General features: G+C 40.1%; 1 protein-coding gene across 20 annotated transcripts in view; it reads right to left on the bottom strand.

Moving 5' to 3' along the window:
- Positions 1-15,003, bottom strand: part of TMEM63C (transmembrane protein 63C) — a 104,021-nt gene that overhangs the window by 35,643 nt on the left and 53,375 nt on the right. For 6 of the 20 annotated variants that reach the window (XM_078393119.1, XM_078393111.1, XM_078393114.1 and 3 more), the window contains 5 exons: positions 14,897-14,980; positions 11,731-11,973; positions 9,647-9,726; positions 5,562-5,649; positions 3,966-4,003 (listed from right to left, as the gene is read on the bottom strand). In XM_078393119.1, coding sequence (XP_078249245.1) covers positions 3,966-4,003; positions 5,562-5,649; positions 9,647-9,726; positions 11,731-11,928 — 404 coding nt within the window. In that variant the 5' untranslated portion in view covers positions 11,929-11,973; positions 14,897-14,980. Of the gene's footprint in view, positions 1-3,965; positions 4,004-5,561; positions 5,650-7,129; positions 7,163-9,646; positions 9,727-11,730; positions 11,974-14,896; positions 14,981-15,003 lie in introns of all 20 variants that reach the window. The other 14 variants (XM_072986468.2, XM_072986469.2, XM_078393066.1 and 11 more) reach the window with 4 other exon arrangements.

The raw sequence follows: 15,003 nt of genomic DNA, 5'->3' as shown, positions 1-15,003 counted from the left end.
TACTGTACATTTATATTTTACATGCATGTTGATATGATTTTAATATATCTTCATTTCCATCTGCCCATTTGCTCAGAAGATACAGGTCACGTTGGTTTGCTTCAAAATATAAACTGATCAATTTCCTCAAACAACTATAAAGTTAAAGGTAAAGGTTTCCCTTGACATTTTTAGTCCAGACGTGTCCGACTCTAGGGGGCGGTGCTCATCCCGTTTTTCAAGCCGTAGAGCTAGCGCTTGTCCGAAGACAGTTTCCGTTGTCATGTGGCCAGCGTGACTAGGGAACGCCGTTTTACCTTCCCACCGAGATGGTACCTATTTATCTACTCGTATTTACATGCTTTCGAACTGCTAGGTTGGCGAGGAGCTGGAACAAAGCAACGGCAGCTCACTCCGTCGCATGGATTCGATCTTAGGACTGCTGGTCTTCTGACCTGCCTTGTATTCCTTTGTTATCTGAAAACCAGGTTCAGCTACAGCTAAATGAATGGGAAGAAAGGATATCTCTTGGAGGAGCATGAATTAATTCTGATGCGCCTCAGTGGAATGAAGTTAATGCATTGTTTATTGACCCTTCCATCATCTCTCCCTCTCTTTTTAACAACCAACATCCTTCCTTTTAAAGACATAAAAGCATTCTAGCATACACTGAGCAGGCACTTCTACATATACACTTTGGGTTTCTCACAAGTGCAGAGAATTTCCAGCAAAATCCAGATCTGTTGCAAGAATTAGCTTCCACATGTGATGGGACCTCCTCCATCTTCCTTCCACAGACTCCCATACCACACTAAAACTGCACTGGAAAGTCCTCAGACCCTTTGCAGAAAATGCTCAGGGCATGTGGTGGGGTAAAGACAGAAGAGAAATTACCTCTTTGCCATTCTGATGAAAAGAGAACAGAATACGTATGAAGCAGGATTTTTCTATTTTCTGACTACAGGTTGCTGCTTTTTGTCAGCTTCTATTGTATCTGTAACTTAAGAGTGACCGATGCCAAAACTCATGTGTTGTTGTGCTATAAAGTCAGGTTTAATCAACATGACAAAAGGACAGGAAAGTCATCCAGCTGCTCTTAATTTTCAGCAGATCCTTGAAATTAATTTTCAGTGGTCCTTAGGCCACTGAAATTAGAGGAATCTTCTATAATAATAGTGGAGAATGTGTATTTTTTTTCCACCATCGCTTCTAAGACCATGAAACCTAAATTTCAGAAAATTGGCATGGATACCATAACTTGGCAAGGACATTAAAAACTTCAAACAGGAATGTGTGTGTGTGTGTGTGTGTGTGTGAGAGAGAGAGAGAGAGAGAGAGAGAGAGAGAGAGAGAGAGAGGTGTGTTTAGTCGTTTAGTCGTGTCCGACTCTTCGTGACCCCATGGACCAGAGCACGCCAGGCCCTCCTGTCTTCTACTGCCTCCCGGAGTTGTGTCAGGTTCATGTTGGTTGCTTCGCAGACACTGTCCAGCCATCTCATCCTCGGTCGTCCCCTTCTCCTCTTGCCATCACACCTTCCTAACATCAAGGTTTTTTCCAAGGACTCTTTTCTTCTCATGAGATGGCCAAAGTACTGGAGCCTCAGCTTCAGGATTGTCCTTCCAGTGAGCACTCAGGGTTGATTTCCTTTAGAACTGACAGGTTTGTTCTCCTTGCAGTCCAGGGGATTCTCAAGAGCCTCCTCCAGCACCACAATTCAAAGGCATCAATTCTTCGGCGGTCAGCTTTCTTTATGGTCCAGCTCTCACTTCCATACATCACGACAGGAAAAACCATAGCTTTGACTATTCGGACTTTTGTTGGCAAGGTGATGTCTCTGCTTTTCAAGATGCTGTCAAGATTTGTCATCGCTTTCCTCCCAAGAAGAAGGCGTCTTTTAATTTCAGGGCTGCTGTCTCCATCTGCAGTGATCATGGAGCCCAGGAAGATAAAATTTGACACTGCCTCCATATCTTCCCCTTCTATTTCCCAGGAGGTGATGGGACTAGTGGCCATGATCTTAGTTTTTTTGATGTTGAGTTTCAGACCGTTTTTTGCACTCTCCTCTTTCACTCTCATTACAAGGTTCTTTAATTCCTCCTCACTTTCTGCCATCAGAGTGGTATCATCTGCATATCGGAGGTTGTTGATATTTCTTCCGGCAATCTTAATTCCGGCTTGGGTTTCTTCCAGTCCAGCCTTCCGCATGATGTATTCTGCATATAAGTTAAATAAGCAGGGGGACAATATACAGCCTTGTCGTACTCCTTTCCCAATTTTGAACCACTCAGTTGTTCCATGACCAGTTCTAACTGTTGCTTCCTGTCCCACATATAGGTTTCTCAGGAGACAGATAAAGTGGTCAGGCACTCCCATTTCTTTAAGAACTTGCCATAGTTTGCTGTGGTCCAGAGAGAGAGGAGAAAGATAATAATAGGTAGGAAAAGAAGAGTAAGGAGGAAATGAGTGTGCAGACTGAGCAGGACAAATTGTAATATACTTGGAAGGTTAAATTTTCCAAGGAAAGCCTCGTAAGAATTTGGATATGACTCTGACAGGGGAATGGGAAAGGGAGAGTGGGAAGGAAGAAGGGGTCAGAAACGTGTGTGTATGTGTGTGTATTTTTCCCACCACTGGTCTTTGACCTGATTTTTAAAAAAACTTTATATATAAATATAAACTTTTAATATATTGTTAGAGATTTCTAACAATCGCAAACCTGTATATTTTTTCTAATCCACAAATATGGGGAAAGAAAGCAAGATTTTCCACAAACTTAGTAAGACATGTGGGACTCCTGATATAATATTAAAAGGGGGCTTTCTTGGTAAAGGAGGAAATGTAGTATCTGACAATGCATTCCTTTATCCCAGAGTTCATTCCACCACCTCCTTTCCACCCCAGATAAGAATTCCATTTTAAACCATCTTGTGTAAATCTAATCAGAATTAAGAAACACAAGGAGGTTCACCAGAATACAAACACCACAAATGTGATCATTAGCTCTGGGTCGCTCACGACTTTGAAGATTTTTTACTTTGGAGATTTCTGTAGTTCTGAAATTTTCATATTAGAACTTCTGGGGAATGACAATTCTTTTATGGAGAAGATCTTATAGTTCAGATATTGAGTCATTTCGGATAATGAGAACTCAGAAAGAGGACAAGGGGCCCAAGGGTCGATTTCTGCTGCTTTCCACAACAAGACATAAAATACTTGGTGCTTGAGTTTGTTCTAATGAAATATCAAAATGAGATATAAACTGGGCATCTTGTCAACAAGCATTATGACAACTAATTTCACTGTAAATGTATTTCAGATTTCATCTACCATATCAGTAGACACAGTGGGATCTGTAGAGCTAAGATGTGTGCTATTTTAGAATAAACACTTTATTTCCATTTTCAATAATACTACACACTTTATTTATTTCATTTATTTATTATTCGATTTCTACCCCGCCCCTCTAGATAGAGTCTAGGAACTTGCTGGAGTATATATAGAGAGTGTATAGGAACTTGCTGCAGATAATTGACCAATTGCCAGAGTGCTTCTTGGTTGTGTGGTTGGTCATGTGCCCAGTTACGCAACTGAGAGGTAGCCCAGCATCTTGACAATTAGCCAGAATTAGCCACAGATAGGCTATATACAAACTCTAATAGGATCTTCATTGTTTTTCAAGGGCTCTGTTAACTTTATCTGTCGTCTCTTTATATTTTCAGATAAGCCTCCTTGAAGTTTATTTCCAGAGAAGAGCTCCAAGTTCCACTAGCAGAAACTGTAGCTTTTCTAACGTTATTCGATCACAACTCTCATCAGTGCTAGGCAACATGACCAATTGTGAGGAATGACATTTACATTATAGACTATGAAAATGAATAGTTCCTGGTTGAGCACAAAACACTGCCATCCCAAATCTCACTGATGTTGCCACATTAAGAGGGAGACAAGAATGATTATCATTACCTACAACATGTCATGTACTCACTTCATTTGGTAAATAGAAAGCAGCCATGAGCAGAAGCCCTAAAAAAGTAAGTGAGAAAAAAAATGAGCTACCTAAGATCAATTAGACCAGAAACACCTGCAACCACAGGTGGTGCTGAAGGCCATATTTCACATTGGCCACTTTCTTATTGGCCAAACCCCTAAAGGAGCATGGCTGAAGTGGAAAGAGGCATGACTAAAATGCTATTTTCTTTTTTGTTTATTTTTTAAAAAATATTTTATCACTTGATAAACAAAACATTTTCAAAATATGAAATTTTACCCTCACAAAGTATTATCCATTTTGTAAAAATAAGATCTATTCTTTCAGGCTAATTCATCAAATATAATTCATTCAGTAATATCAACCTTATAGAAATATTTACTCATACTTACTTGAATAAGATCACAGCACCACCACCAGAGAATAAACAGTCTGTGATTCTCTGATAATTAATACGGCCCCAATATTAAGCCTCTTTATTAAACATTAATACTTGAACTATAAATAACCAAGATGTAATCCTATGTAAATGACAATCAAAGTTTAAAGAAAAGAAATGCTGAGGAAACTCCTAGGAAGTGGGTGGTAACAAACTTTTCTGATTAAAGTTACAGTTAGAAAAAAACTTGTTTACTGCCTTACTATGGTTCCCTTCTAGGTTTTAGGGCAGAACTTCTTAAAAACTATTTTTCTTACGATCACTGGAAGACTAAAAATAATAATAATAATAATAAAGACTTGTGGGGCAGCGTGCAACCTGCAGGCTGCACTTTGCCTACTCCATATTATCAGACTTCAACAGAATTCGTACTTCTGTCTATATTCTGAAGTAATGTGGATTAAAGAAGCCTAGTCCTAAACTCTGGGATAATCCAAATGCTACTCCAAACTACAGCAGACTCATTCAAGTGATGGGACCTGATATGTCAGAGGGAGGCAAACCGTAACCTTCCAGTTCTTGTTAGACTATAATTCCCATTAGCCTCAGCCAACATTGTCAATAGTGAGCAATGGGAACTACAGTTCAACAGCATCAGGAGGACTGCTCTTTCCCCAACCTGTGTTAACGCAACATCTATATAAGTCTGTTAATTAAACAGGTCTACTCTAGCTTGGACTAACAACTGCCAATGAACACAATGAGTAAGGATCATTAGGATACCAAGAAGAACTGCTAAATAGCTGTGTGGTTTAAGTATCTTGCTGTGGAGCCAGAGATTGGGATTTGATTCCCTAGTGTGACTGCTTGACAGGGGCTGGACTCAATCATCTGAAGGGTACCTTTCATCTCTATAAATCTAAGATGATTATGATGATGTTTGTATTTTTAGTGGGGGACTTCTAGTGGGTGGGGAGTGTTTGGGGAATGTTATGTGTGTGCATGTGTCTGGTCTCTGGATGTCTGTGAATTTCGTTGTATGGGTATACTGTGTATATACTTACAATGACAATAAATTATATTATATTATATGATGAACATCTATTTATCTGCTTCCAGCTCTGACTGTAATTATAGACAATTAGTAAGATGGATACAAATTGAAGGCAAGGACTGGTGGGCATTCAAAGAAGTATCTGTTCAATGAAACTTACCCCATCTTTGTTATCAGCATCTAGTGGACTAGTCTCTGATGGTGATTTCTCCTTTTCACTTTGCTCACCATAGAAGAGTGATGTCAAACTTCCCATATGTTGAAAAGGTGACAGATAGAGAAAATAGGTGGGAAAGAGAAAAAGGAAAGGGTGAGACAAAAAAAAAGGGAGAAAGGAGGTATGAATTAGATTTAAAAGAAGATGGAAAAGGCAAGGAAGGAGAAAGAAAGAAAGAAAGAAAGAAAGAAAGAAAGAAAGAAAGAAAGAAAGAAAGAAAGAAAGAAAGAAAGAAAGAAAGAAAGAAAGAAAGAAAGAAAGAAAGAAAGAAAGAAAGAAAGAAAACCATTATTCCAATCAGTCAAATTTTAACCATCTAGATAATCTTTGCATTTACCCAGGTGCCGAGGAAATCAGCCAGGCTACAGAAGGAAAGGTGAGGAAGATGGATGAATTTAAAATTTATAAATTGCAAGAACAGCACCCTAAAGACCAAGCTGACACCCTTATATTTTCCCCTTGCCCAAATACGGCTTCCAGCACTTTGTAAATACAAAGTAAAATTTGCAGCGTAGGTCAGAATTTAGGTTCAGGATCTGCAATGATTGAACAGTTGAGAAATTTGATTTGGACAGAAAAATATATCTCAGCTTACTCAATATTAATTCCGGAGAAAGGTGTACATGAAAAGAAGAAAGGGTAAATTACTCTCCCAACTAACCCCAATCACCAGTGGAAAGTGACAACTCATTAACAACCCAACAGTAAGAATCAAGCAATATTATTATAGGATTGTGAGATCCAAATTTCAGGAAGTTACTTCTGAACAGTGGTGTTCAAAATAAGATAGGCCCATTATATAAGATATAACTGCGATATTCTGAAATAAAATCAAGGACATCTGGACAGTCTGTTAGCATGGTACTAGATGCAGGCTGTGACCTGTACTTTCCTCAAATGTATGAATACCAGTAGTATAAGTTTCTTTTCTGATTGGAAAAACCCAAACCAACCCAGCATTGTCAGAGAGCCAACACCTCAGAGAATAACAGCCAAGTGAACATTCTGCAAGAGCTTGCCCAAAAGCTATTCCATGACATTCAAATAGGCACCCTTGAGACAATATCCTGTAAAGGAAAGGAAGACCACTGCAAACTGGGTTGGGTGGACAAGGAAAAATCATGATTCCCTTTTAATGTTATTTGAGAAATAGTAAGTACAGAAATCTGTGATCTGTAGCAAAGCCTATGAAATTCACCTTGTCCTACGCATCTATGGACAGAAGGTGTAATCTATAAAAAGAACAAAAAATTATCCTTTGGGTCCTTTCTTGAGAAAATTTCAAGGCTAAGAATCTCTCAATAATTACAAGCAGGGAGAGAGATCTCCCTTTCATCTTGAGGTTAAAAAAAGTAAAAAAAAAGTTTTGCAATTTATAGAAGCCAGATGCTCCTGTAGGGTATGGACTGTGCCTCAAATTCTCTTCCAAAAGCAGTGGTGATCCTTTTCCTTTCACAAGAATTTCTGTCCCCCCCAAGCCTCCAGTCCCCTTGTCACCATGATATCATTACTCGTAGGAGTTCCATGTGTTTGGAGGGAAATGGCTGATTAAAAAAAGAGGGTGGGAGGGAGATCAATAGAATCGATTAATAACTCCAATTGCAACCTAAGACATATAAATAGCCCTTCCCTGCGTTTTAAACTGTTTTGTGTAACACTGTCATAGATTAAAAACAAGAAATACTTTCTAAAATGTGGTGGAGTAGTAGGAGCAAGAGTATTTTGCTTGAGTATTATTTTTCCCATATGATGACTATCATCCAAGGACCACACTACAGACTATGATTAATGCGGATGGTGCAGTTCAGGACAGTTTGGCTAAATCATTAAATATGGATCAGGACCAGGTTTGCATGGGTGGGGGAGGTTTAAACCTTCCCTCCAGTCAGTCCTCCCCTCAGATATACCTGCCTCCTCATGCAAAGGCATCATTACCATTACGGCTAATTATGACAAAAACACATTAGCTTCAAGGAGCAGATCTGGTGGGTGGGAACAGCTGGGTGAGAAGATTTAAAATTGGATTTGGGATGCACATGCTTATTTAAGTGTAAAAAACAAACAAGTGGTTCTTAACTGTCCAATGTGTACAGCATGTAGTATGTAATAGCCCAAATATACCAGTTGCAGTCTGTTTCTGTGTTTTCTATTTTTTAAAACTCCAACAGAGGTTTTGAGAGCAAATCAGGTTGAAGAGTAAACATCTCCTGCCCCATTTGCTCCCAATATTGTATTCATTGCTACCTCACTCACATACTTTTTATGCTTCGGGGGCTTCTTTACTGAAGAGAAGCCTGATGAATGTAGAGGATGTCTTTGAGAGCTGGAACTGTAAATATATTCACAGGGCTTCCCTTCTAAAACAAGGCCTAGTAGTGGCTTGTGACTCTAGTTTTGGAGGCACTGTGAATGCACTTCTGGGTCTTAATCTGTACTTTACAGGAGGCATGTGAGATGTTGAAGCTATTTGGACAATAGGATCCAGGACTTGTAAAGTACAGATTAAAATTTGGGCTAGATTTACAGCATCCCTGAAATTGGACACCACCCCCAGCCACTACTGACAAGGCCTCAATATGAAAAGAAACAAACAGGTCTAAAATATACTGTAAAGTAAGGCATTGTTTTTTTTTAGTGAGGAAAACACATATCAAAGCCCATCACAGTGCAAAACATGTATTTATGCTATTGAGGCCTTGTACAGTCTGAATAAACATGCCAGGAGAAAGCATATCCTAGTTCCATTTCCATTTATTGCCTTCTGCCCAGAAAGAGCAGCCTTCTGAAAAGGCAGAACTTGAGAAAGTTACATTTTTGGTACTAAGGTCTTTTTTTTGGGGGGGGGGATTTGGAATTGTGGTAAACAACATGATTTTTCCCAGCTCTGTGAATATGTCAGTAATATGAAGAGGCTCTCCACACCATAATGAACTCTGGAACATCAGGGTCAGATGGGGAACCATGTCTTCTAAGGGTTGAGGAAAAAAAGACCTTTGTGTACTCCTGACCTTTTAGAACATCACCTGTGTTGTGTTAACTAGAGATGGGGGTATTTGTATACGAATATCCTTGTGCAGCTGGACTTAATGAGGGTCTGGCTCCTGGGGCTGGACTGTCCACTCATGTGTCCTGCTGCGGTGCTGATCCCGCTCGTCTTTCTAATCGTGACTAGAGGGCCGCTCTCTTCCTGCTCGGCAGCCGTGCAGGTAGATTCGTCCTCCATTCCCCAGCCTGGAGGAGCCAACCAAGTGGGAAGAGAGTAGCACTCCGGGTGCAATTGGAAAGACAAGTGGGATCAGCGCTGCAGCAGGATGTGTGAGTGGATGGTCCGACCCCAGGGGCCGGATCCTTGTTAAGTCCAGCTGCATGGGGATATTCGTATACAAATACCCCCATCTCTAGTGTTAACCAATTATACCATGTTGTTCGTTTTTTATGACCACTGCTGTTTTGTTGTCATATGGTTTTACAACACTGATTTAAAGAGAAAATACCGAACATGCAGAAAACGATTATTTAAGTAAAACCTGAAATTCTTGATTCCTTGCTTTGGTTTGGCTGTAAGTCTCAGCATGGTTTAGCATGCTAGATACTTTTTAGTTTCTAAGCTTGACAGCAGCTGCTCAGTGTTTTAGTGACTCTGTTAGTTATTTTGAGGATGAGAAAAATGTTTTCTTGAAACCTCAGTTTACCAGGATTCCATACATGCTTCTGAAGTTGACACTTAAGAGAGCTGTTGTCATAACTATTTGTCGCCTTTTGCCATGCCCACAGATCCCAAGACATTCCTAAATCCACTGCTGCCCTGACTTGGGAGTCATTCCTGCAATAACATTTGTGCTTTCACATTGGAAAAGAATCCTTTCACATTGCTGGGCCTCTTGGAAACAAACCCCCTATTCTCTCAGCTTCTGCAGGCCTTTCAGAAACCTTAGGTCTTACTTAAGTCTTACCAGAGTAGACACGTTCTAGATGGGCGGTATACAAGTCTAATAAAATAAACTAAATACATAAAGAAAATAAATTACCTGTCATTATCCATCAGCAATGCCAGGCGCCCATAGTCCCAAGCTGCTTTCCGAAGACAGGAAAAGACCAGTAGCAAGAACTACAATGGAAATAAAAGGTCTAATTTTTTATAGATGCTCTTCGTGGCATGTAGATCAACCTTGCATTAGGAAGCCCTTCTGCCCTGTTTGTGGCCTCGTATCTCAGCAACAGCAATCCAGTCTTATTCGCTAATACACAATAAACATGATAGTTCTGTACTGGGATTACTATTTTTTTCCACACATAGTCATTTGCAGGATGTTATCTCAGCAAACAGGTGTGCTCCAACTTGAGTTTGCTGAGCTTCTAGGACTAAAGGGCACAAAGATAAATGGCACGAGGTGCTTAATCTATCTCACATCTGCCATTTCTCTCGCACAGCACAGAAGATGAATGGGGCCAGAGACAAATTTCCAGTTAACATTATTTATGCACCTGGAGCCAAAGTGCAGAAAAAGCAAAATTAGCAAAGTGGGGGTTGAGGGGGACAAGGAGGAGGAGGAGAAAGAGACAAGCAGCTGCAGAAGGGTAGATATTTTCTGCACACCTGTTTCTCCTATAGCTCTACTTCCCCCCAAATTTTTAGAAACAACAGAATCAGAATCCAGTCATACTTCTTCAAATCAGAGCAAACTGAACTGTACATCCTGGTGACCCTTACACTAATTTCAGATGTTATCCTTCTACACACAACACGCTGGGTTTTGACTAAGTCAGTTCCAACTCAAAACTGACAATGTAGAAAACTTAGGATGATGGCAAAGTGTGATGACTTTAAAGACATTGTTGAAGTCCCTCATTTTAAAAGAGATGATAAACTTACTTGCACCTCTGATTTTTTCCCTCTTTTTCTCTGGAAAATTTATCACTAAGGTATAATTAAACTGTGCACATGTGGCTTGAGGTATTTTGATGCCAGGGCAGACTGTAAACACAACAATCAACCTGATTTCCCTTATGGAACACCACTAGATATTTTGAACTGTAACTCCCATCTCTCACGAGCTAAGCTTTTAGGAGTTGGAGTTCAAGCTATCTCGGTAGTGTCATCCTGGGTTACTGTGAAACAGTGCTGAAGATGACCTATGCAGTCTCCCATATAAAGCAACCCTTCACAAATAGTAAATCACAGATGGATGCATAGATAACAGACTCCACACAACAGCGATGTGTTCAGGGTCAGCAGCCATTCTCTCCATCTTGCACAGCTAGAATATTTGGGGGGAAGAAATCGCCAGCAGGGAAATTTCTGTTAAGCATTTTAGCTGTGTGTCTATGTGTGGTGTGTGTGTGTGTGTTTGTGTGTGTAATTGCTCTGGGGAGGAAACAAACAAGCCTCCTTGTTCATGCACTCCATTTCCTGCTAATTAAGATGAGAAACCTTGGCCAAAATCCTGTTATTTAGCATGGTAAATTGCACTGGAGTAGGCTCCTTTGAATCAATGGGGATTTGGCGAGTCAACTCCTCCATAAGTTCCATTGATTCAAGTGGACCTACACTAACTGTGACTTAATTTGCATAGAAAGTTGCAGTTAAATTAGAGCCATTTCAATTAATGGAACTTCAGAGGAGCTGACTCATTAAATCCCTGCTGATTCAATGGGCCCACCCTACTGCTATTTACTACTACACTAAATAATACAGTTTCAGCCCTTGTTATGTAACTACTGTACATGTGTAGTGCAGTGGACTGAGTACCGGATTGGGGCTTGGGAGATTCAGACTCAATACCTTATTCAGTCACAGGGTGATCTTGGCCCAATCATCCTCAGATTTAGTGCAATCGTACTGCACATGTTTACTGTAAGAATAAAGCAGAGAATCCCAGAGCCATGTACACCACTGTGAGCTCACTGGTAGAAGGGTAGATTATAAATATAATTAATAAAGAAATGTTATGTATCAAGAGAATATCTAATTTGACCCAAATTTCCACTCAGTCTGTTATTTCTTATTTTTTTTAATTCTGTCATTCTCAACTGCATGGGAAGCACCGTAACTGTGGAGTAAGGAATAGATATAGATAACAATGAGGCATTATTTCCTCCCATCTGCACTCACCAACCAGAGAATAAAGTTGAGGGCAAGCACTGTGGGAACACCACCAAACGGCAACCCTTGAAGGACCGAGCTATGGGAGTGGACACTGAAGCACTGCTCTTCTGTGTGGTTGCTCTCGGCATCACCAAATCCAAGGGAACTCAAGAAGATGAGGCTCTCGTCTCCTGATGAAACTTCATCCACAAACATGTTGTCCATCTATGAAGACAATTTTGTCCTAGGGAATTTTACTTTGTAAAATACCTGGGCAAAGTTAGTGGGGGGAAAAGAGGGAGGGACTGGTTAGACGGAAGTTTAAGGAGATATTCTGGCCAAGAAGGCAGTCACATCTGAGGGACTACCTCTCCCCAAATGAGCTCCCCTTTCACTCATGTGATCAGTTGGATTATGTTTGATGGGAATCAAAGAGAAGATCTTGGAAGTAATTCAAATAATTAAATGAGTTGGTGACAGACAATCTGAACAATTTTTGCCCATTCACCGTTTTGACCCATTCCAGACTGGATTCAGGCCACAGTGAGGTACTGGGATGGCACTGGTCGTGCTGTAGGATGACCTTTTAAGGGTGGTTGACAGGGCAGATGTACCCTGTTGGTACTCCTAGATCTCTCAGCAGCTTTTGATACCGCCGACCACGGTATCCTTCTGGACAGACTCTGAGATTGGGATTGGACGCTTAGCACAGAGCAGGTTCCAATCATTTCTCAAGGACTGTGCCCAGAGAGTTCAAATAGGGGATGAAGTGTCGGCTCCTTGGACCCAGTATACGGGATGAAATGCAGATCTCTCTCTCTATTACCACCTCTACAGTGGAGCACTGCATGGCTAACAAGCTGAAACTGAACCCGGACAAGACAGAGATTTTGTTCCTGAAGAGGCCCTCTGAAAGGTTAGGGAGGGGAAAATCTTCACTAGGCTGGATGGCATTGCCCTCCTGCTTAGGAACCAAGTTCATAATTTGGACATTCTTCTGGACGCAGCTCTTTCTGGGGAATCCCAGATAGCAGCCATGTTCAGATGAGTCCTTAATCAACTTAGGCTAATCACCAGACTCCACCCGTACCTAGATAAGAGCTCCCTCAAGGCCTTGGTGTGGGTGCTGATCATATCCTGGATTGACTACTGCAATTCTTTCTATTTGGGGCTTCCGGCTTTCTTTCAGGTTGATCTGGAGATTACAGCGGGTCCAGAATACGACAGGCAGACTGGTGGTTGGTGCAAGCAAGTCTGGCTGTATTTCCCCTGTTCTGACTCACCTCCACTGGTTACCCGTTGCATCCTGAATCAGGTTCAAGGTTTTGACACTCACATACAAAGCTCTCCACCATTTGGGCCCACGTTACTTGTTCAAGCTTCTTTCCCCAATGTCATCTGCCCAATTCACTTGATCATCATAAGCTAGGCTCTTTTGGGTGGCCTCCCCAAAGGTGGCCTGTAAGCCATCTACTACAAGTAGGGCCTTCTTTGCGGTGGCCCTAATCTTGTGGAACCAGCTTCAAAAGGAGTTTCACTTGGTCTCCACCCTGTGGACATTCAGGGGTGCTAATGAAGACATGGCTTTTCAGGGAGACTTTCCACACTGATCCTAGCTGACTAACTTTTGTCCACCACTTTTTTTGTTTTATTGCTTTAGTGTCATCTCGTTTTATTGGTTAGTTGCTATACTGGTTTTAAATAGTTTTAGTTTTATCTTGTTTTGTCTATTATTGTAATCCACCCAAAGTAGTGCTTTGGCACTAATGGGGAGTGGTATACAAATTTAAGTAATAAATAAATAAAATAATAAATTAAATGGTAAAATGTAAATAATAAATAAAATAGTACATTGTAAATTGTTTTGTTCGGGGTAGATAACAACCATGTGTTGAAATCACATATCATAGTGAAAGAAAATGAAGTCACTTCATTGGTATAACAAGCAACTTTAAAAAAAAAGCTTTATGGATATTGTGGCATTTTGGCCATTTTTATAGAAATTGTTCAAGTTTTTTTTGCTATTCGCTGAGTCACCCTAAAGGTCCTTGTTTCCAAAAGAAAGCAAAGTTACAAGCAAAGCAATATACTGCTTAAAATACCACAATGTGTAACAACAATGAATTACTTTCCAAACACAATAATGGTCACTGTGAATAAAATGATTTTTAAAAAGGAACTTCTCAAGTTTTTCTTGGTATCTGTATACCTCTCCTTTGCAATAGTCTCCTGAAGTAAAGGACATTTCAATCACTCCTTAACAACATATTTACCATTTGTCAAAAATATATTTTTAAAATAAATAAAATAATAAAAAAGAATACAAAAATGCTGTGGCACCTTAAAAACTAACTGCTATATTTTGCCTGGTATGACAGATTAACATGGCCATCTCTCCTAAAACTCTGAAAGAATGTTTCTGAGCCTGAAGGCTGTCAGAATGCGATTCCTACAGGTTTTATTGATCCTTTAAAATCATATTACTCTTAACATACTGCCATTTTAACTAAGGCTGTACTAATGTTGTTTTGTTTTAGTCAAATGGCTTCATTTTGTCTATGCTACTTTTGCTATTGATGTCTTATTTGTTTTAAATTACAAATCACCTTGAACTTTGGGGAAAATGCGATAATTTTAAAACTGTAATAAAAATAAATGAATTCTGTGACCATAATGCAGACCCCATCTATTTATATCAGTTCGTACTCAAAACTGAAAGCTGGCAAGGTCTGCTTTCACTGAGGCCTCAGTGGTCTCCTGGGTGGAACTGGTGAACCGGCTACATAAGAAGCATCAACAAAGAATAAGAACTGAGCTTTAAAAAAAGGTAAAGGGCAGCTAGAGGACCACATGCACCTGCAAAGTTTGCTTTGGTGCTCCTTGACCACATCCATTCCCAAAATGGATGTCCCCCAAATATCCTGATTTCAATGGTTTTTCACCATCTCAAATAATATTTATTTTCCAAAACCACATTTTGACTTCTAGCCACTTGTGGTTTCTTTTCTTTTTTCCTTTTTTTAAAAAAATATATTTTGGGTGGTCTATGTGCCTTCAAGGATCCTAACACCAGAAAACTGGGCCCTGCACCTGCCACAGTTGATCATCATCATGCTGTATGACAAGGACTTATGTAACCATATATTGGCACTTAAACAACCCTGATTTCCCATTTTCCTTTTTTTATTCATACCTGAGAAAGGGTCATTCCCTGACTTAAGACTCCTTCAGATGCCAGAATCAACCATGGCTGTTTTGATGTTGTCACTCCGAATTACTGCAAAAAACAAAAGAAGCCAA

This window comes from Pogona vitticeps, chromosome 1 (assembly GCF_051106095.1).
Source record: "Pogona vitticeps strain Pit_001003342236 chromosome 1, PviZW2.1, whole genome shotgun sequence".
Lineage (NCBI taxonomy): Eukaryota > Metazoa > Chordata > Lepidosauria > Squamata > Agamidae > Pogona > Pogona vitticeps.
This window is presented reverse-complemented; position numbering and strand designations above follow the sequence as displayed.